Below are 22,750 nucleotides of genomic sequence, written 5' to 3'. Positions count from 1 at the left end.
GAAAAAAAATAACCCATCTTTACAATCACAATTAGGTATGTTAATTCAAAATTTTTATTTGTTAAAAAATTTAAATTTTTGAGAAGATTTATTTATTGTTCTCTTCGGTAATATTCTATATAAATTATAAGGCTTATCTTTCTTCATTTTTAACATATTACAAACAATTTCTGGAAATATTAATTGTAACATAAAGCAGAATGGTTGCTATTTGTTTTTTGAAGATTGCAAGTCTATTACCTGTTATTTTACAGTACTATGTTTTATAATTGCTTTCATTTTAAACATTTAAAATTTATTTTATTTATTTGAAAAGCAGAGAAGCAGACAGAGATTTCCCATCTGCTGGTTTACTACACAAATACCTGCAACAAATAGAGCTGGCCAAGCTGAGGCCGGGAGTCAGGAGCTCAACCCAAGTCTCCCATGTGGATGGCAGGGATCCAAGTATTTGAGCCATCACATGCTGCATTCAGAGAACACATTAGGAGGAGGCTGGAATCTCAAGTACAGTCAGGACTGGAACCCAGGCATTCCCACATGGAATGAAGATGTCCCAAGTGACAATTGCTGCACCAAATGCCCATTCTGCTTTTCACTTTTAATCTTAAAATTTAAGAAGAAATATAACTGAAAAATCCAATTACAAAGAAAAATGTATTAACAAAGATCGATACATTTGCATGAAAATACACTTAATTTGTTATTTTATCATAATCTAATGTAATCTGGAGGTAGAATAGATATATTGAATTTATATCTAATGAAAGTGATTAGTATATTTATTTCAGAATTCATTTTTCAGAAATAGAAATATATATATAAAACATTTAAATATATAAAGTTATTTTAAAACTACAAAATGATTCCATATGTATTATAGAATTAGTTCATTTTACTGTTATAAACAATTATGTAAATAGGAAATGTAATTTCATAACAGATAGTTGAATCATCAATTTATTCTAGTTGGGGTAGGGGAGAATGTTTAGGGAAGGCAAGGTTTATGTAAATCTAGAGTTCAAGGATGCACATTTTTAATCTGTATGTTTAGAAGAACTAATATAAGTGAAAAACGGTGTTGTCCTTAACTGCCTTGACAAAGAGAACAGAGACTTCATAACATTTAGAAAAGTTCTTTTCATAAAATTAATCTTTAAAAAGGTAAGATTAATCAATGTCTTTAGATAGTTAAATATAAAATGCAAATATAGAAAAAGAAAACTATCCAATAAGTAAATTATAGATGTCCATAAATGGATATGAGTAATTAGAGGTATAAATGATAGTTAATAAAACCAAGTTATTCCTATTGAAAAATATTTTACAGATAAACCTCATAAAAATAATCTAGTTAGAAAATATTAGGCAGCCCTAACTTACTAATTCAAAATATTACCAAGCTTTGTTCTTACATTTTGTGGGTACATTTAATTCTTTGCATTATTGTTTTTCTCTCATTCACATGTTTGGAGGTTTAAATGAATCTATTCCAAGTACCTCAGAGAACATGTGTACACTCCATATAGTGTCAGGAACCGGAAAAATTATTTTTACTACTTTGATCAAGAGGAGACATGTATATTCTATATTTTAAATTAAAGATCTACAGAAAAAAATAAGCACAGCACAAACTGTTTCTCAAGAGCTAGGTTTTTAAAAAATCTTAAGAAAACAATTTACATTTCAAATTATATGTTTTTAAAACCAACATTGATTTATAAATGTATATTTTAATATCAATGGTGGGGGAGATTAGTATAACATTTTGAAAGGAATTTTTTTTAATTACATTATAGTATTGGAACAGAGGACTATTTAACATAGTAAGCTGACTTGTTTCTTCCCTTTGTTCCCTGGATACTAAAGATAGAACTTTCTTCTTTTTTTTAAGATTTATTTATTTATTTAAAAGTCAGAATTACAGAGAAAGGGAGAGACAGAGATCTCTCATTTGCTGGTTCATGCCACAGATAGCCACAACAGAGCCAGGAGCTTCTTTCATGTCTCCCACATGGGTGCAGGGGCCCAGGGACTTCATCCATCCTCTGCTGCTCTTGCAGGTGTATTAGCAGAAAGCTGTGGATCAAAAGTGGAGCAGCCACAACTCGAACTGACGCCCATATGGGATGCCAGTGTCACAGGCTTTACCCACTATGACACATTGCCGGCCCCAGAAATTTGTATTTTTCAAATCAAATCATTTCTTTATTCTTTATCTGGGTTTTTTTTCTCAGTATATTAATAAGAAAAGTATATAGAAACATAACAAAAAGGAATACATTTTTTATCTCTTCAAGAAACTATTTATATAGATCGTTTTTCTAAATCGTTAGTAGTTTGACACAAGATGTTCATCTCTGTGCTGGTTTCGGCTTTAGGGCTTTCCACATTTCTTCAGTTTGTTGTTTGGCTACAGCACCTCCAGAGTAGTCAAGACAGTCTGCATTCCACATGCCAATACCGCGTAAGCCATACTGTGGTATATGTTCTGCCTTCAAGGAAATGCTCCGAGGGTTATCATACCACACTTGATGTAACTGGCCAGAAGGATCCTATACAAATAAATTAGAATGGAAATTTGAAGTATTCAGTACAATAAGAGGAAAAAATTCTTAAATCCAAGAACTCAAACAATATACAATGAAATAATGAAACTTAGTTTGTAATACTTTCCCATTCTATTATTTCATGGTTCCATATATGATGCCTTCTAGATATTATTGTTTATGGTACTTGTAATAATATTAAAGATTACACAAATTAATCTCCTAAAATCTGCTCTTTAAGGTCCTTCTCATGTCCTGAGATTCTTTCCTTACTCTGACCTAATGATTATCAGCCAAGATGAAAATCTGAATCACTTATAGAGCTTTAGAAAGTAAAGATATCTGGTACTCACATCACACCAAACCTTACTGAATCAAAATTGTCCAGGGTTGATGCAATGACATTTAGAGTGTTTTAGTTTGCTCTTTTAATATTCCATTAGGTAATTCTGATATGCAGCCAAAGTTAAGATGAATCGCTGTTCTAAAACTAGCTAATACACATTTTTGTATTCCCTACAGTTCCTGGAAATGTGCATAGCTAGGAGCTGGACAGATGATTTTGTTTGTGATGAATCAGTCAAATCAAAAGGTAACAACAGAGAAGGAAAGTGCTCCTTTTATAGGTATTGCAAAGTTGATTCTAAGAGCCTATTAGGTCTGGACTGTATGAGCGGTTTAACACATACCTGATTAAGAACCACAAATTAGATTCTGGATATGCTCATGTTCCACTCTGCATAGCTCTTCAACTAGGTGATGCCTCTGCCTTATACTATCAGTCTCTCTTAGGAGGCACATGAGTTATTGGATAAAGGATAAAGGAAAGCTGGCGCCGCGGCTCACTAGGCTAATCCCCTGCCTTGCGGCGCCGGCACACCGGGTTCTAGTCCCGGTTGGGGCACCGGATTCTGTCCCAGTTGCCCCTCTTCCAGGCCAGCTCTCTGCTGTGGCCAGGGATTGCAGTGGAGGATGGCCCAAATGCTTGGGCCCTGCACCCCATGGGAGACCAGGATAAGTACCTGGCTCCTGCCATCTGATCAGCGCGGTGCACCGGCCGTGGCGGCCATTGGAGGGTGAACCAACGGTAAAGGAAGACCTTTCTTTCTGTCTCTCTCTCTCACTGTCCACTCTGCCTGTCAAAAAAATAATAATAATAAAAATTTAAAAAAATTTAAAAAAAGGATAAAGGAAAAGGATAGGATCAGATTTAGGCAAAAGGGTAATGGAAAGGAAAAAAGATAGGAGGTAAAAATAGAAAGATCTGTAACTAAAAATAATTTGCCAATTTTTACATACATCTAGGATATTTCTTAAAGGCAACTAACAATGAATGCTAGTGATATTTTTATTTACGGTAGCATTCTCCTGGAATTGGAATAGTTTCCTAAGATGATTTCTTTAAAGGACAACAGTCGGCCAGCACCGTGGCTCACTAGGCTAATCCTCTGCCTGCTGCGCCAGCACTCCAGGTTCTAGTCCCGGTTGGGGTGCCGGATTCTGTCCCGGTTGCTCCTTTCCAGTCCAGCTCTCTGCTGTGGCCCGGGAGGGCAGTGGAGGATGGCCTAAGTCTTGGGCCCTGTACCCGCATGGGAGACCAGGAGGAAGGACTTGGCTTTGGATCGGCACAGTGCATCGGCCATAGCAGCCATTTGGGGGTGAACCAACGGAAGGAAGACCTTTCTCTGTCTCTCTTTCTCACTCTCTAACTCTGCCTGTCAAAAAAAAAAAAAAAAAAAGGACAACAGTCAGTTGGTAAATTAATAAACTGTGGCATATTTAATATAATAGATTCATTACATATAAACATCCCATTCTGTATCTTGGGTTCTATTCTTTACCATTTTTTAGAACTAGACAAAGCCAAGCATGGTCTCATATCAGTTGTGATTCACAATTTAAAGGCAACCAGAAGAACCTGTACCTAAATATAAAAGATTTTTGAAGTCTCAGGGGCAAACTCAAAAATGTACTCCATATATCTTTGATTTCTGTTGTCATTCTAACTAGTGCTTTGAACCTTTTTCTTAAAAAGATTTATTTATTTATTTGAAAGGCAGAGTTACAGAGAAGCAGAGACAGAGACAGAGTTAGAGTGAGAGGTCCTCCATCCACTGGTTCACTCCCCAGATGGCTGCCAACAGCTAGAGCTGCACTGATCCAAAGCCAGGATCCAGGAGCTTCCTCTGGGTCTCCCACATGGGTGCAGCCACCTGGGCCATCCTCCGCTGCTTTCCTGGGCCATAGCAGAGAGCTGGATCGGAAGTGGAGCACCCAGGACTCGAACTGGTGCCTATATGGAATGTTGGCACTGCAGGCAGTGGCTTTACCCGCTATGCCACAGCGCCAGAGCCTTTTTGACATTGTTAAGAAAGTCAAATGGATCAAAATAGTGAAGGATCAAAGGGTGAAAAATGACATATTTGTAGATTGATTTAGGCATGGTTTGGGCATATGTGCCTTCTAGAATATTGAGTCCAAGATGAAGCTACTGTTGTCAAGACCATGTAAGAAGGCAGAGTTTATGCTAATAAGTATATATTTTTTATTCTAAAGTTCAGAAAGCTCTACACTAGAGTTTTCTATGTAACTGAAAAGCTGTATACATGTTTATCAATTATAATTTTATATATAAGAAATGTATGGTCAAAGACAAGTTTACTCATGTCTGAATGTTTTGCCCTGAAATAAAACTGATAGAAATTATTACTATCAAATATATAATTATAAAAACATATAATTATAAAACTAATATAAGGATCATAACATGTAGAAAGTCTTACTTTATAGTTATAATAAGGAGCTTGCTGATCTTCATCCCATTGGCTTCCAGAAATAGAACTATGTATTTCCTTCATAATCACTTTATAGGGCACCTGGTGTCCTGCAGCATCACTGCAGGGCGCCCCCCGGAAAGGGACTTTTGCAATGGTGCAAACATGACTCTAGAAATGCAAAAATGTTCTCGTTATAGATTATCGATTAAACAAATCTTAGGTGTCAAATCAGAAAAATAAACAAAAACTGGTATAAAATACATGCTTTTAGTAGAAAACCTGACTTTATAGAATAAAAGTTTAAATAAATTTAATGATTAGATGAAATTGTATCACAATCAAAAGCTGCCATGAGATCAAATAATTTAAAATACGTAATTATTGGTCTCAAAGTATATTTCAGAAATTCTAAAGTTTGTATATTTATAATGAAACAAAAGAAGTTATAAAATATTATATATTCAAGAAAAAATGAGATAACAAATGACCTATTCTTACCTCAGATAGATTCAGGCAGGTGTAATCATAACCATACCAGGGAACACCCATTACAAGTTTCTTAGGGTTAATGCCCATCTTTATGTAGTCTCTATATCCTAGTCAGTAAGACAGAATAAGCATATTTGTTTCTCTTTGTCTGCTAATGTGTTCATAAAAGCCATGCAACACTCAGAATCTAGGTATGTAAAAACAAGTACATTTATGCAAAGTACTAAAAGTTTCTCCAACATAACATAATAAAAGTAATTCCTTAAAAACTATAACCCATATCTTCCTTTCTTAGCTGTTTCTTTCTGGATAAGATAAAGTTTTCAAAATAATTAAGATCATATTGAAGGAAAAATTACAAAATCTAAGAATGACACATTTCAGGAAAACATGCTAATTGTTATCCATTAACTGCTAAGATATGATATATCTAAAAAGTGTTAACAAAATTGTATAAATCTTAAACTTTTGACATTGATGGTCTCAGAAAGCAAAAGTGTTCTGTGTTTACAATATCCTATAAGGATCTTAGTGATGGCTAGGGATGGGAAATGTCCCCCCTCTTATTCTATAGTAGACAATCTGTAGTTGGAGGAAAGAAAGAGAAAAATAAATTTTGGTACTATCAATCCTTTCCTTACCCAATACTGTAAAACATATTTTCTTGATCTGCAGTCAAATGCTCTACCACTGAGCTATACCCCCGCGCCAAAACATATTTTCTTACAAAGAGATACTCACAGGTTATCTAGAATGTTGAGTTAAATACATTTAATTGCATTTTCAGACCCTTTAATATCACTCTGTACTGATAAACATCTAAAAGAGGGATGGGATATGCTTTGTTTCCAAAACATAGTTGATAATAAACCTTTTACTGATAAAACATAATATCTCTTCCATGAAACACAGTTGGAGAACACTGAATTAAGTTCTTTGTAATTTTAACAGAATGAAAGTTAATTTTAAAATTTAAATAATAGATATTTATGATCAGCCTATTCTGTCCCACCATCATGATATGATTAAATGAGACTGGGTTCTAAGATTTTTACCTTTACGTGAAAGAGGAAAAAATTTTATTTGCAAATCAGTCAACAAGTAATCAGTACCAAGTATCCAGAAGATTTCAGTTGAGTCCAAAAGATAGCAAGCAATCTTTTATTCAATTGACTGAAGGATACAAACCATTCTTGGAGAGGGTAATACAGATACTATAACTTGATAGGTCAGAAGTAGTCTTAATTACAATAGGAATATAATTTTTAATATAAGTAATAATGTTAAATAAGATAGTCAATCCCAAATATAGGAGGTACCCATACCAAAATTATCTTTGCTATTATTTAACAGATTATTTCAACAAAAATATCCTATCAAGTTCTAGATAAGCAAGTATCTTCTTCATGTAATTTCATGACAAAAGTTGGACTTAAGGTTAGAATACCTGTTTGATTTATAATATTTACTAGATATGCAACCATGAGCTCTTTTCATCTCATCTATAATAGAAGGTTAATGGTAATATATCAATCCCATAAATTGTTATATGAATTACGGGCAAATTTAGAAACATTCTGTAAACATTAAATAACCCTTCAAATTAAGTGACTTTTACATGTTTCAAACAAGCTTTACAAATGGAAAGGGTATACAAATAACTTAGAAATACCACAAGATATCTTAATGTTTGAGATTCTGGAATTAATATTACTAATAAATGATCACTTTGTGGCTTCTTACCAGTTAATGTCTGATTGAAGGGAGCATTGGCTGCTGCAATACATTCTGACCAGACCTGACTTTGTTCATCGTAAGACATCACAAAGAGAAAGTCACAAGCATCTGCAATTCCAGTATAATTATAGCACCTTCCGTCTATATTCTTTGGAGACCAAGCAACATCAAAGGTTACCTGTGAGAAAAACACAAATTGTTTTGTGTAACATGATCAAATGTCTATATTATATCAGATTTTTTTATTCTATATTCTCTTACCTCATGCTACCCAAGAAAAAAAGAACTACTTAAAGTGTATAAATGTTGAGTTTTACATATACAGAGCTACAACAGTACTAAGAAATATATATTTTTTTTACTACATTCAACTGGCCCAGACATATGTTTGGACATACAATGACTAGGACCAGGGCTCTCTATAGAAGAGCAGCTTGATACCCAAATGATTTCAATCAGCTGGTAACTCAACTGATTGAAAGAAGCCTATTTAATGACAATGGGAGAGGGGGAAGCTGAGTAACTGGAGAGTAAAGGAACCCTAAAAGAATTTAAATACAATACTTATTAAAGGTAGTGTGGGGGCAAAATAGGTCACCTGATGACACAAGCAGACTGGGTTGTGAGGTTAAGCTTCTGATGCACAATCACGTTAATTGGTAGCTTTGGCCCAATAGTATATTATAGTGGTGTTTTATGGCCCACAGTTATAATCAACTCAAAATGGCAAAAAAATCATTTAAAATGATCTTTTATTGAAATATTCAAATAAAACTTGAGTGATGTATTGTCTTTCATTTTGAATGTTGAGAGACTCTTTAAATTGTTTATTGCTTTAGCCAAATATTAACCAGCTTTATTTATGTATATAAATATTCTAAAACTTCATTAGAGGTTTTTTCTCCTTAACTAGACACTCAATAGCACCTAATAATTAATTATTACAAAAGTTGATGGGGCTGGCATTGTGGCGTAACTGATTAAGTTGCCACCGCTTGTCACACAGGCATCCCATGTGGTTGCCAGTTCCTACAGCCCCACTTCAGATCCAGCTCACTGCCAATGTACCTGAGAAAGCAGTGAAAGATGACCCAAGCACTTGGGTCCCTGAACCCATGCTGAGAGAACTAGTTGAAGCCCCTGGCTTTAGCCTGACCCAGCCCTTGCCACTGGCAGCCACGTGGGAGTGAACTACATCAGCTATTATTTTACCAATGGTTCTCTCCTTCTCTCTCTGTCTCTCTCTTCCTTCTGTCTCCTCCCTCCCCCACTCCTTGCTCTTGCTCTCTCTTTAACTCTTCCTTTCAAGAAATAAATCTTTTTTTAAAAAAAAATTGAGATACTGGAGGTAAAGTTTTTATATTTTGACCAATTTTTCCTACCAAAGCTCTGTTTAGGATTTTCTCAGTTCTCTCTCAATTTTTTGAATATTAACATTAATACTAAAAGAAGCTCAGCTTTACAAGGACTGGCTTTCCAACAAAATAGGTTATGAAGTAAAATTGGACCCCATTTTGTCACTGCCTCCTTTTTCAAAATGGGAACTACATGATAGGAATTGAGAAAATAAATAAATACATCTAAGTATGGAAATTTCAAATCTATTTTGAAAGTCTTTACCTTTCCCTTGAGTATTAAGAGAACTACCACCTGAATTTTCTGTCATAGTTTACCTCATATTTCTGAAAAGATATATATTAGATACAGAAATCAAAAGATGTGGCTTCTAGTCTTGGCTGTGTTATAACCAGGTCTGTATCACTGTGAAGTCACTTAAAGCTTCTGACTCTGTTTTCTCACTTATGAAACTAAGAAAGGAAAAAGAACTCTTCAAAGGCATTTTTAGCTCTTTACTTTTATGAGCACAATTTCATAAACTTAAATCGTCATCTTTTCCCCAAAACTCATTTCCCCTTCTATTCTCCCTATTTTAGTCCTTTCTTAGTTTTGCTTTATTTTTTATTCTTTTCTGGTCACCAGTTTAAGAATCTTTTGGCCATTTTTTGACTCTTCTCTCACATTCCAAATCCAGTCTCACTTTTTCCTTTGAGTGGCCTCCCACAGTTAGCTCTGCTTCTTCCTTTCCAATAATCCATTAATTCAAAACAAATTTATTTTAACACCTGCTGAATGTGTTAGGGTTATGTCATCATCTCAGTCCAAACTATAAATCTCTCATTATTGGACTGATAAATTAGTTCTTACGAGTCTTCCTTTCTCCTATAGTTTTACATACTATTACAAAATAATATCCCAAAACACTGTTCTACATATATAACCCATTATAAACAGCATAAAATGGCATACCCCTCAGCCTGATACACTAGATCTTCCACAATCTGGCCTTTCTGTACAGTTGTACCTCCATTTAACTCACTTAACAGGAACCTGACACAGTAGCCGCAGCCACTCTACATGCCCTTCAAACATGGAAATAGATGCTCCTACATAGAGGTTTTCCTCAGTCTTCATCCTGGCCTTTTCATTATAGCTTAATCAGGACTGGCAAATAGTTATTGGCACACACCAATCTTAAGCTATTAGTAACAACTAGCTAGAGAATGAAACAACAATTTCTGAAACCAAAATTTGTGAGGGGAGTATTATGGCCTGCATGCCAGGAACTTGTTACTCCTCATCTACATAGTACTCACCTGAAGTTTCCCTAGTGATAAAACTTCCTTACTCACATCAGCTATTATTTTACCAATGATTCTCAAATGCATAACAACCAAAAAAATCATCTACAGCACTTGACAAAGATGCAGTTCTCAGGCTGTATCCCAGGCCCAGTGGATCAATCTTGGGAGATTTTACGTGAATGCTCCCAGGTCATTCAAAGGCTCTACATTTTAAGTACAGTCAGCCCTCTATATCCATGGATCATGCATCCTTGCATTCAACCAACTGGAGATCAAAAATATTTTCTAAAAATCTGTGACTGGGGCCAGCATTGTAGTGCAACAGGTTACACTGCTATCTGCAACACTAGCGTCTCATATAGGTACTGGTTCAAGTCCTGACTGCCCCACTTCTGATTCAGCTCTCTACTAATGGGCCTAGGAAAGCAGTGGAAGATGGTCCAAGTACTTGCACCCATGTGGGAGGCCCTGAAGAAGGTCCTGGCTTCCACCTGGCTCAAAACCAGGCCCGTATATGGGATGCCAGCACTGCAGACTGCAGCTTAACCCACTGAGCCACAGTGCCAGCCCCTTAATTTAAAATTTTAAAAGATTATTCATTCACTAAGTAAACGGATTTTAAATAGTGTGTTTCACATCAAAGAGCTGGTCTCTTTCTTCAAAAAAAAAAAAAAAAAAACCTTATTGTCTAGACCAGTAACGCTTAACTGTAATTGTCGCTCCCCGTCTTCGTGGAGGAACGACACAGGACCCTGCGTTGTTCTTTTGTCTGCTCGGCCCTCCCCGGGTTTGCTGCTGGTTCTTCCCGGGTTGGCTACCGACCCTTCCACCTCCGTGGAAGGGCGGTTCCCCCTGCCACATTCCCCACTTCCGCGGGGGAGCGGCACACCGCAGGCCGGCTCTCTTGGGGGCTGCACAGGTGTTCCTTCAGATGTTCCCCTTAGATGTTCCTCGTGCATGCCGTCTCTCTCCTCCTTTATAGTCCTCCTCCGCCAATCCTAACTCGGCTGCCCACACGCCGAGTAGCTGCTCTCCTCCAATCAGGAGCAGGATCAGCTCCTGGAGGTCATCACTCAAGTTGGCAAGAGGCAGCTGCGTAGAAGCTGTTTTCTCCTCTCCCAGCACCATATTGTGGGAGAGCAGATGCATAGAATAAGTCTTAATTCGAGTAACTCAGTCCAGTCTGGGTTGCTCCCCACAATAATCAACTGTGAAACTTTTATAAATTATGGGTTCTGAGATCACTCAAAACCTCTGAATAATAATTTCTCAGGAGAAGGTATTGTGCTACAGTGGTTAAGACGCCACTAGGGACACCCACATCCCATATCAGAGTACCCACATTCAAGTCCCTGATCTGCTTCTGATCCATTGTCCTACCAATGTATACCCCTGGGAGGCAGCAGGTGATGGGTTCCTGCTACCCATGTGGGAAACCCATGTGAAGTTCAAGACTTCTGGTTTTGGCCTGGCCCAGCCCTGCTTGTTGTGAATATTTGGGAAGCGAACCAGTGGATAGGCACTTTGCCTTTAATTAATTAATGAAAATAAATAAACTGAACTTTAAAAAATTGGAGGGATTACCTGGTATAGGTATGTGTTTGTACAGATGCACACGTGCATGTATTTATTTTTTTAAGACCTGTTGTTATCTTACCATGTGGCCAGGTCTGAGAATCTGATCTGGAGTCACACTATCCTTAGGTACCTACACATTGCCTGGTAAGATGCCCTGTGTTGTGATCTGATGTAATCATGCTCGTTATGGCCATGGAAAAGCACATGGCCTACTGTCGTCACTCTGAAGATTTCTGTGGATTTAGCCCTTGAATCCTATCAGGCCTTGGGTCCTCTGCAAGAAATTCAGACTATAGGCTGGCGCTGCAGCTCACTTGGCTAATCCTCCGCCTGCAGCGCCGGCACACCGGGTTCTAGTCCCGGTCAGGGCGCCGGGTTCAGTCCCGGTTGCCCCTCTTCCAGGCCAGCTCTCTGCTGTGGCCAGGGAGTGCAGTGGAGGATGGCCCAAGTGCTTGGGCCCTGCACCCCATGGGAGACCAGGAGAAGCACCTGGCTCCTGGCTTCCGATTGGTGCAGTGCTGGCGGTAGCGGCCATTTGGGGGGTGAACCAACGGAAGGAAGACCTTTCTCTATGTCTCTGTCTCTGTCTCTGTCTCTCTCTCTCTCTCTCACTGTCTAACTCTGCCTGTCAAAAAAAAAATAAATAAAAGAAAAAGAAAGAAATTCAGACTATAGAGCAAGTGAGACACTTCCCCAGCACTAGTTTTCTGCTCACTAGTTGTATGCTTAGGCAAGAGCTGCTTCAGTCCTGCATGGGTGGAAGCCAGGTAGGCGCTCCCTGATCCTTGCTGCCCCCATTACCTATCTAATGCTTGTAAACCTACTGCAACGCAAGTAGTGGGGCAATCCACGTGTGTTGTTTTGACATGAATAGAGAACAGATTCAGTGTCTTAAAATTCCTTAAATAAGAACATCAGAATTTTTTTTTACTAAATAAGTGCTGAAATTCTTTCCCATTCCATCACTACAACACTAAGATTGCATTATTGTGTTTGTGCAGATGCATATACACAGGAATTGACTCTTTTTTAGGACTCCTCATGAGTACAATTTGATAGGGAAAGTATGGGATTTCCCCAAAAATGAGTTTTTACCTGTGATCCCTCAATTTCATGATGGAATGCATCCGTGGTTTCTTTGACTAAAGCAGTTAATGCATCATATTCTGGAGATGAACATGTAACTTCTTGCTCTATGTCTATATTAATTCCATCCATATGCTGCGCTTTGGCCAATTTCAGTTTTTCAGCTATCCAGGATGCTCTGAAAGTTGGATCAGTTATCTTCTTTAAAGATACATCTCCTATGGAAAAAGGATACATCTTTTATACATACATATTTTTCAGTTTAATGACATTTATTCACAAACTGATTCCCAAAGATATCAAGATGTCTTTAAGATACTTTACTATTTTGGAATTCTAAGCCCCTAATTGAAGTTTTCCAGATGGAAAAATAATACGCCAAAGTAACAAATACTCATTACTCATTAATCTCCACAATAATCATTATATAATAATTGGTAAAACCTTGTTCAAATTAGCAGCAGAAATTGTGGATTATGACTAACTGTTATCATGATAATTATTTTTTAATTTTATTAAAATTTTTTTATTTACTTGAAAGGCAGAGTTATAGTGAAGAGGAGAGTCAGAGAGAGAGAGAGGAAGAGAGAGAGACAGAGAAATCTTCTATCTGCTGGTTCACTCTGTATATGGCCACAACAGCTAGGGCTGAGCCAGACCAGAGCCAGAACCTCCTTCGGGTCTCCCATGTGGGTTCAGGGGCCCAGGTACTTGGGCCATCCTCCACTGCTTTCCCAGGCACATGAGCAGGGAGCTGGATCAGAAGTGGAGCAGTTGGGTCTTGAACTGACACCCTTATGGGATGCTGGTGTCACAAGCAGAGGCTTAACCTGACGGCCCCTATCATGCTAATTAACAGTACTGTTTTGCTCCAGATTACACACTGGTTTATTTAATTCCTTTTAAAAATCTATTTATAAATGAATTTTTAAAATAGTTTTAAAAGATTTATTATTTATTTGAAAGGCAGAGTTACAGAGAGAGGAGGAGACACACACACACACACACACACACACAGAGATCTTCCATCCACTAGTTCACTCTCCAAATGGCCACAATGGCCAGACCTGGGCCAGGCTGAAGCCAAGACTTTCTTTCAGGTCTCCCATGTAGGTGCAGGAGCTATCCTCAGCTTCATTCCCAGGCCATTAGCAGGGAACTGGATTGGAAGTGGAGCAGCCAGGACTTGAATCAGTGCCCATATGGGATGCCAGCGTCACAGGTGGAGGCTTAACCTGCTACACCACAACACTGGCCTCTATAAATGAATTTAACAATGTTTATAATTAATAGTAGGATAAAAAAAGACAAAAAGGAAATATTTTAGGAAGTCAGGAGTATAGCAAATGATACAGATAAGTTTGTCAACTGACTGGACAATAAAAACATACCTTTTAGTACTACCCTGGCTCCTTTTGAATGAGCATGGCACATAAGTTCTGAGTTGTATCTTCCAAAAACTGCCACAGTTGTAATCTGTGTCCAATCATAAGATTTCCAAGTTTTCTGTCCAACATGAAATACAAAGACCTGCCAGAGCAATAGGGATAAACATCATCACTTCAACCAAGAACATCATGCAGACCGTACAAGCCACATGCCATGGTGGACACTGAGAGCGTACAGTGAGTACAACAGAGGGGCCGCGGTAGAACTAGGAGATCCTGCAGCAAACTAACAGTACTTTGTGATTCACTGAATGAGAAGGCAAGAGACTGGGAGGAGTTTGATAATACTCAAGACTCTGGCTTTGCAGATGGAGCCACAGATAGTGAATTACTAGATGTGGTTTTTGGTGAAACTGCTAAGACTACTACTCATACTCTAAGGCAGCTGATATTATGTTTTCCAATCTTTCTTCTGACAGATAATTCTAGAAGTTCATAAGTCTCAATGATCATTCTAATTTTATCCCAATATATTAATTAATTAAGTTTCAGTAAGTTATAGGGAGATTACGTTGTTAGGCACTAGGAACACAGAGGTTAACAAGAGAGGCCTGGCCTGCTTGTGAGTTAATTACTAAATTACAGTAGTACTTAGGATGGTGCTGGGGGCCATGACAGCATGCAAAGGAGACCTATGATCCAGGTGCGGCCGGAAAACTTCCCTGTGGACCACACGTTTTAGGGAGATCTGTGGAATGAAGGATGAAGGCTACCTATGAACAAAAGAGAGCATTCTTGGCAGAAGGAATAAAAAGGTCCAAGGTCCCTACACCTCAGGAGAATTTTGAGGTGATGGAACTAAAAGGTCAATGTAACCGGTTACATGTACCACAGAAACCCTGAAAGTATGAGAGTGTGGAGCTGGATAAAACTAGTAAGGTGAGTGGAGACAAGATCAAGTAGCTATCTGTAGGCCTCTGAGGGTTTTATATTTTAGTCAGAGATCAATGGGAAGCCACTGGAGTTTTAAGCAGGAGTGGACATCAGATTTATATTATAAAAAGTAGGTCACTGGGTGACTGTGAAGAGAATGGATAGGGAAGGGGCATTAGCTATAAAAATTAAGACACTGCTTAATTTCATAAATTTTTTTCTGGTTTCTCAGAGTTAACTATGCATAACTCATTTTTCCACTAAGTAACAGCTGGTGAAATAAAAAAATTACAGAATGCAAAACCGAATGACGCATTCTTTAGGCTCATATTTTTATCAAACCTCCTCCCCTGTTTTGTTTTTTTTTTTTTTTTTTTTTTTTTTTTTTTTTTTTTTTTTTTTTTTGACAGGCAGAGTGGACAGTGGGGGAGAGAGACAGAGAGAAAGGGCTTCCTTTTTCCATTGGTTCACTGCCCAAGTGGCCACTACAGCTGGTGCATTGCGGCCGATGCACCGCACTGATCCGATGGCAGGAGCCAGGTACTTCTCCTGGTCTCCCATGAGGTGCAGGGCCCAAGGACTTGGGCCATCCTCCACTGCACTCCCTGGCCACAGCAGAGAGCTGGCCTGGAAGAGGGGCAACCGGGACAGAATCCGGCGCCCTGACCGGGACTAGAACCCCGTGTGCCGGCACCGCAAGGCAGAGGATTAGCCTATTGAGCCACGGCGCCGGCCCCTCCCCTGTTTTAATTGATAATTTTTTAAAACAAATTGAGAGCCTCTGATACAACAGAAATCCTTTAAAAAATATATGAATCAATTGAAAATATATATGGAAAAAAGAGTTTGTGTTTGAAAAATATAGGCAAGACAGGTAGAAAAAAGACCATTTATTATGAACATACACATAAGCATAATTCTGTTTCTTTATATAACTGGTTTCCAAAATGTCTACAACAATGCCTTACCCACTAAGTATTGATTTCTGCAATAAATCTTTCAAAATATCAAAACAATTTTAATTGAGAGGCTAACAGCTCACATCTTGTATGACTACTTAGGCGAAATACAGCCCAATGTAAACAGTAAAACAGAACATAAGGAGAACCAATCAAAAACCTTACGAACCTCCAAGTAGGGACTTTACACCAGATCATACCCCAATAAGGCAGACCTAGTCGCTAAAGAAAATTTCTCGGGGCTGGCACTGTAGCAGAGTGGGTTAAAGCACTGGCATCCCATATGGGCGCCAGTTCTAGTCCTGCCTGCTCCTCTTCCAATCCAGCTCTCTGCTATGGCAGTAGAAGATGGCCCATGTCCTTGGGCCCCTGCACCCACGTGGGAGACCCGGAAGAAGCTCCTGGCTTCGGATCGGTGCAGCTCCAGCCGTTGCAGCCAACTGGGGAGTGAACCAGCAGATGGAAAACCTCTCTCTGTCTTCTGCCTCTTTCTCTAACTCTTTCGGGTAAATGAAATAAATCTTTAAAAAAAATTTCTCTGAATCTCTTATGATTACATGCTGCCAATTTGTGGATTACACTTTGCTCTTAAGCCCTGTTCAATTTCGTTTGACGTTTTCCTTTTAACACAGCATTAGGTTCTCCGTAAACTTTCACCACTTCTATTTCTTCTCCTAAGCAATGTATATCTGCTTTTTAAAATTTAATTTTAAATGCCCCTACTTCAAAATTAACCTGTTAGATTAAGAACTAGGAACTGTTTCTATCTCTACAACAGAAATGTTCTTTATACCACTAGATAGGAAGATAGAAAGTAGCCTCTGTGTGAGAGAGGGGGCTAAGGAGAGCAAAGCACCTGGACAGGAAGGCAGCAGCCTCTAGCAGCCTTGGAGCTCACCTGGCAAGCGGCCCAGCATTTTACACTGCGAAGTCCTGCCCTCACCCAGTACCACCGTAGATGGTTCTCCCCAAGGAAGACACCCCAGGAGGATCCTCTCTGCCCAGCGTCAAGGAGGGGGGCACACAGGCTGATAACACCTCGCAGTAAATCTTGGGAGGAATTTGACCAGTTTCACACCCAGCAAACCCTTTTGTCCAGAAGAGGGTGAGGGAAGGAAAACCAGCAGGAGAAGCGGACCCAATTCCCGTGTCTAAATGCGGATTGCACTCTGAGCCCTTTGTTGAGGTGCCCGCCTGGTTACCAGGTGTATGCTCAGCTCTCAGCCCGCAGTCTGGCTCAGAGATGCCCGCCGGGCCTGTCAGGTGTATTCGCTCCACTTTCCTCAGTCTGGATGGGCATGCCCAGATTCCTCCAGGAGAGGCGCCCATCGGTCCCCGCAGATGCCCTGCTGTATTAAACCTCGCTACCTGGCTTGTCGGTACTTTTTCTCACATCTGACAAGAACCTCGGTTCAGTCTCCTGAGCCTTCCACCCTCCCTGACCTACAGTTCCTGCCGCAGCCGTCAAAGCGCCGAACAGGCAGGTGGATTGCAGTATTACCTCCCAGCAGGTGTTCCGCTGAAGCTGCCAGAAGCCTCGCAACACTTTGAGTAGAGGCAACCTTTACCGGCAGGCCTATTTTTACCCCTCTTTTGCAGTGGCTCAAGCAGCGTGAGAATATGAAGGTGTGCAAAGCCCTCCTGCCTGCCCCGCCTTGGAGCGCGGATTCTGCGGGAAGCCAGGCGCGGGCTTACCAGGCTTCCCCGCTCCTGACACCCAGCGCGCAGCCAGAGGGGCGGAGCGGGGTGACGAGCTGGGCCGGCTGTCGGAGGCCCACGGGGCTCTGAATGCGAGTGAGACCCAGGAGGAGGGCGTCGGCGCCTCGGAGCCGGAGTTTCCCCAGTCGGAGGAACTGGCCCTGACGAGTAGGCCAAGTTGGTTTCGGCCCCCACACCCTAGCTTTTTAGGACTCGAGGGCCTCGAGGACCGGACCCAGAGGAGAGGGGGAGGCGCTGACCTCGAAGTCGGGGCGCTGGCGGATCGGGAGGCAGAGCGCGGGCTCCCGGCACGGGCAGTGGTTCCCGGCGGCGGGGACAGGCGTCAGCAGCGGCAGCAGCAGCAGCAGCGGCGGCGGCAGCGGCAGCGGCAGAGGCGGCCGGCGGGCGAGGAGGCGCCGGCCTCGGAGCTGCGGACCGGCCATGCCTGCAGATCGCCGCGCCACTGAAGTGGGCTCTTCCTGCCTGGCTCGGCTCGATTTGCCGCGTGGGCCGCGCGGGGCGGGGCGGGGCGGGCGTGGGAGGTGCGGACAGGGCCTGGCTGGGAGCCAGGACGGGGTCAAGGGCCGCCCGGGACGTGTCCCAGGAATGAGCCAGTGCTGGACGCCAAGCAGGCGTCCAACGGAAAACCCCTGTTCAACTGGTAGTTGGCTCTCCCTGGTGTTGGTAACCCGTCGGGTCTCTCTGGTGGCTTGTGTACTCATAATGGGAGACGGAGCCCCCAAAATGGGGAACCAAGGTGTCTTGGGAAAGCACGGCTGAACAAGATGTTTGGAGTGGCCAAGAGATTTTTAGCATCCGGATATCTTGTCCTTTTTGAATTAAGATGGCTGTTTGAATACAAGCCTCCAATTCCCCTTCCTCCCATACTTATTATTTATTTATTCGAAAGATAAAGGAACAGAGTGAGCTTATGTCCATTGACTCAAATCCTAAGTACTCCCAATAGCCAGGGCTGGGCTAGGCTGAAACCAGGAGCCGGGAACTCCATAGGTATGGCAGGAACGCAACCCCTTGAGCCATCGCCTGCTGCCTCCCAGGGTCATATTGTCAGCAAGCAGAGTAGTTAAGACGCATTCCCAAAGCCAGAAGTCGACCTGTCCTATATTTAAACTCCAGTAAAAAGACAAAGACAGGGGAGGAAGCGCTGTGGTGTAGAGGATAAACCCGCACCTGCAGTGCTGCGTCCCACACAGACGTCGGTTCGAGTGCTGGCTGTTCCACTGTCAATCCAGCTCTCTGCTGTGGCCTGGGAAAGCAGTGGAAGATGGCCCAAGCCCTTGGGCCCCTGCACCCACGTGGGAGACCTGGAAGAAGCTCCTGGCTCCTGGCTTCAGATTGGCTCCATTCTGGCCCTTGCGACCATTTGTGGAGTAAACTAGCAAATGGAAGATCTCTCTCTCCCTCTCTCTCTCTCTCTAATAAATCTTAATAAAAATGAATAACTTAAACATTATATTCCATAGTACAGAAGAAAACTCAGGTCTATCTGTGTTGGCCCTTAAGATCATCCCCAAATTTAGTGATACATTAGAGGAACACATAGCACTCAGCTGTATGCATGCTCACAGCTAAGATCTGTCACAACAGAAAAACACAAAGCAAAGTCAGTACAGGGGAAAGTGTGAAACCAAGTGTGAACCAAGCACAAGCTTCCAAGAGTTCACTCCCCTTGGAGAGGCACAGAAGAAATCTGTGCCTCCCAGGGGTCTTCAAAATGTTCACGAAAAATGCATGCTATCCTCAGACTTCAAATGTCTTTTGCACATTGCCACCTCCTTTTATTTTTGCACATTTGAAGGATTAACTACAAGAGAGCAAAAAACCATCCTGTAACATCCTCTTAGGTTGCTGGATGCAAGTGCTTCAACTGAAGCTGTTTGGATCCAGTTGTACACACGTTGAGGAAGGTCTGACTGCAAGGTGCCTGAGCTGTACCCTTATCCCGAGTCTCCACTTTTACATGCATACATTCTCAGAGGTCTTCAGATTCATTTTTGAAAATTTGCCTAAAGTCTCTACATGTACAAATGCTCCCCTCACTAAGTGTACTGGGAAAAAATGTACTTTGAAAGGCTGAAAAACATAGATCCTATTTAACCCATACTTACACACCACGAAGACCAAATAATAAGCCAGGACAAATATTTGACAACCAATGTCAACTACAGGTCACTAAAAACACTTGGAAATCAATAAGAAGATAAATGTCACGAAAGAAAAATAGGTGACAGATATAATATGCAAATCAGAAAAGAACAGAATAAATAGGGAAAAACATTCAACCTTATTACAAATCGAAGACATGCAAATAAAGATAGGCTATGGCCTGTGTAGTGGCTTAGTGGGTTAAGCTGCCACCTGCAGCATTGACATCCAATATGGGTACCAGTTCCAGTCCCAACTGCTCCACTTCTGATGTTACTCCCTGCTAATGTGCCTGGGAAAGCAGCAGACGGATGGCCCAAGTATTTGGGCCCATGTACCTACATGGACGACCCAGAAGAAGCTCCTGGCTCCTGGCTTTGGATTGGCGCATAGAGTTCCAGGCCTCTGGTTTTGGCTTGGCCCAGACCCAGCTGTTGCAGCCATTTGAGGAGTGAACCAATGGATGGTAGATCTTTATCTCTCCCTGACTCTCTCTCTCTAACTCTGCCTTTCAAATAAATAAATAATTTTTTTAAAAAGATAAGGTAGCATTTCTTTTGCATTTTATGTAGACCAATAAAGATACTGACAAACATTAAATGCTAATAAAACTCATTGCAGCTGTAGATAAAAATAACACCACATACTTTTTTGGTATTAGTATAAATTGGTATAATTTTTCTGGAAATCACTATTTCAGTTTAAAATTTCATGCTTTTTGACCTTCCCCCTCCAATTTTTTTTGTCTAAATACCTGTGCTAAGTAGATAATTACAGAAACATGGAGACATACATGGCATGCTCGTTCAACATTAGCTGTAGTTGCAAATATTGGGAACAATCTCGATGTCCATCAGTTGGTAATTAGGTAAGAAAATATTCTGTTTATTTTTTATAATAAACATAATTTTTTAAAATAATACAATTCTTTCCTTTTTCTTTATTTATCTGAAAGAGTATAGAGAGGAAGAGACAGATCTTTTTGTAAAATATTTATTTATTTGAAAGAGTTAGAGAGAGGAAGAGGAGAGAGAGAGAGAGAGAGAGATTCTACCTACTGGTTCACTCCCCAAATGGTTGCAATGGCCAGGGCTGGGCCAGGCTGAAGCCTAGAACCAGGTCTCCCATGTGGGTGCAAGAACTCAAGCCCTTGGGCCATCTTCCACCACTTTCCCAGGCACATTAGCAGGGAGCTGGGTTGGAAGTGGAGCAGCCAGGACTTGAACTGGTGCCCATATGGGATGTTGGCACTGCAGATGATGGCTTAAACCTGTGTGCCACAGCATCAGCCCCAAAGCAATTGTTTTCTAAGAAGTTCTTTCAGAGTTGCACCAAAAATAATCTTTTCATCCTATTTTCTACAAACTGTTTGAAATACCCTCTAATGCTCATATGTTTGCTTTTGACTCCTCACCCTTTTATTCTGAATCTCTCAGCATCTCAGAATAAGATTTAAAGAACTGTGACTGTCTGTTAATTAAGTACTTTAACTACTGAATTCAACTTGTGAATCTACCTCCTTCTGGATATGAACAGAGCAAAATATCTAGCCTTGCCTTGAACTGTTTCCTATAATGAAAACCCCTACAAGGACACATACTGTCCAGAGCTGTCTGGAGCTTGCAATTAGAAAAGTGTCACACAGCCCCAAGTGTATTTTTACATTTTCTATAGAGTCTTTAATTGTATAAGCAATGAATAAAACCACCTTGAAAATAAGTTGCTTCTGAAACCTATAAGTAGTCTAGTTACCAGTAGTTAAATAAAAAGTGCGTTCAGATGTTGAGAATGCCACTAACTTGCTCCGATTGTTCACGTGGTCTGTTGTAATCATCTTGTTTCCTTTCCCTTCTCTAATCTGTACAGCAATTTGAAGCTTTGCAGACTTCAGTCTGGAAAAGAATCACCTGCAAAGCTTCTTGAACTGCAAAATCCTGGGAGATTCTCTTTTGCTAGGTCTAAATGGCACAGGAGCATGAATATGAAGAGCCCCTGGCAACCGTGATGCAGGTGGGCTGTGGCATTTAATTTTTAAGACTTATTTATTTATTTAAAAGTCAGAGTTACACAGAAAGCAAGAAACAGAGAGAAATATTCCATGTGCTAGTTCACTCCTCAGATGGCTATAAAAGCCAGGGCTGGGCCAGGCAGAAGCCAGGAGTTTCATCCTGGTCTCCCATGTGGGTGCAGGGACCCAAGCACTTGGGCCATCCTCCGCTGCTTTCCCAGGCCATTAGCAGGGAGCTGGGTCTGAAACAGAGCAGCTGGGACTTGAACTGGTGTCCATATGGAATGCCAACATCACAGGCTTTACCTGCTAAGCCACAACGCCAGCACTTTGACATATAATTTCAAAGATTCTACCATAATAAGTGTTTTCATGATTTTCCTTAAGTACAGGGCTTTTTGTTTTGTTTTGTTTGCCATTTCACCACTTTTGTAAAACCTTTCCCTATTTAGTTACAGTGGTGTTTCCCAACCATTCGGGAGCTCACAGGAGGATCTATAAAAAGCTATGTACCCTCTCTCCTGAAAAGTACATATACATATTCATGTAAATCTTGTGAGCAATACTATCCATGGGCTGCTGGGGTACCTGATCCTAGATAGAGAACTAAGAAGTGGTTATTCACATGTACATTCCTCCAGTGGCATTCACAACATTTCTGTTACTGACAAAATTCACTCATGCCCATTTCTCTGAAACTTGCTAAGCTCTGCTCCTTCTCATTTTTACCAGTTGGCATC

General features: G+C 40.7%; 2 protein-coding genes across 3 annotated transcripts in view; one reads left to right on the top strand and one right to left on the bottom strand.

Annotated features, from left to right (window-relative positions):
- SPATA1 (spermatogenesis associated 1) overlaps window positions 1–35 on the top strand; it is a 78,760-nt gene extending 78,725 nt beyond the window's left edge. The window contains 1 exon segment of the mRNA XM_008264965.5: window positions 2–35. Within this exon segment, the coding sequence (XP_008263187.3) occupies window positions 2–35 (34 nt within the window).
- CTBS (chitobiase) lies at window positions 32–18,306 on the bottom strand. Of its 2 annotated transcripts, XM_002715538.6 has the most exons (7): window positions 18,097–18,306; window positions 14,250–14,388; window positions 12,868–13,076; window positions 7,559–7,730; window positions 5,825–5,922; window positions 5,333–5,494; window positions 32–2,555 (listed from the first exon to the last, which is right to left on the bottom strand). In XM_002715538.6, exons 1-7 carry the CDS (start codon window positions 18,277–18,279, stop codon window positions 2,355–2,357), a joined length of 1,164 nt encoding a protein of 387 aa, XP_002715584.1. In that variant the 5' UTR covers window positions 18,280–18,306; the 3' UTR covers window positions 32–2,354. The 2 variants fall into 2 exon arrangements, with proteins under 2 accessions (XP_002715584.1, XP_089193254.1); XM_089337128.1 differs by lacking the exons at window positions 12,868–13,076; window positions 14,250–14,388; window positions 18,097–18,306 and adding an exon at window positions 10,903–11,162.
- Between the last annotated feature and the right edge of the window lie 4,444 nt (window positions 18,307–22,750).

Source organism: Oryctolagus cuniculus, chromosome 7 (genome assembly GCF_051225735.1).
Source record: "Oryctolagus cuniculus isolate XC-2025 breed Fujian yellow rabbit chromosome 7, ASM5122573v1, whole genome shotgun sequence".
Classification (NCBI taxonomy): Eukaryota; Metazoa; Chordata; class Mammalia; order Lagomorpha; family Leporidae; genus Oryctolagus; species Oryctolagus cuniculus.
The sequence above is the reverse complement of the archived record's forward strand: the minus strand, read 5'-3'. Positions and strand labels throughout refer to the sequence as shown.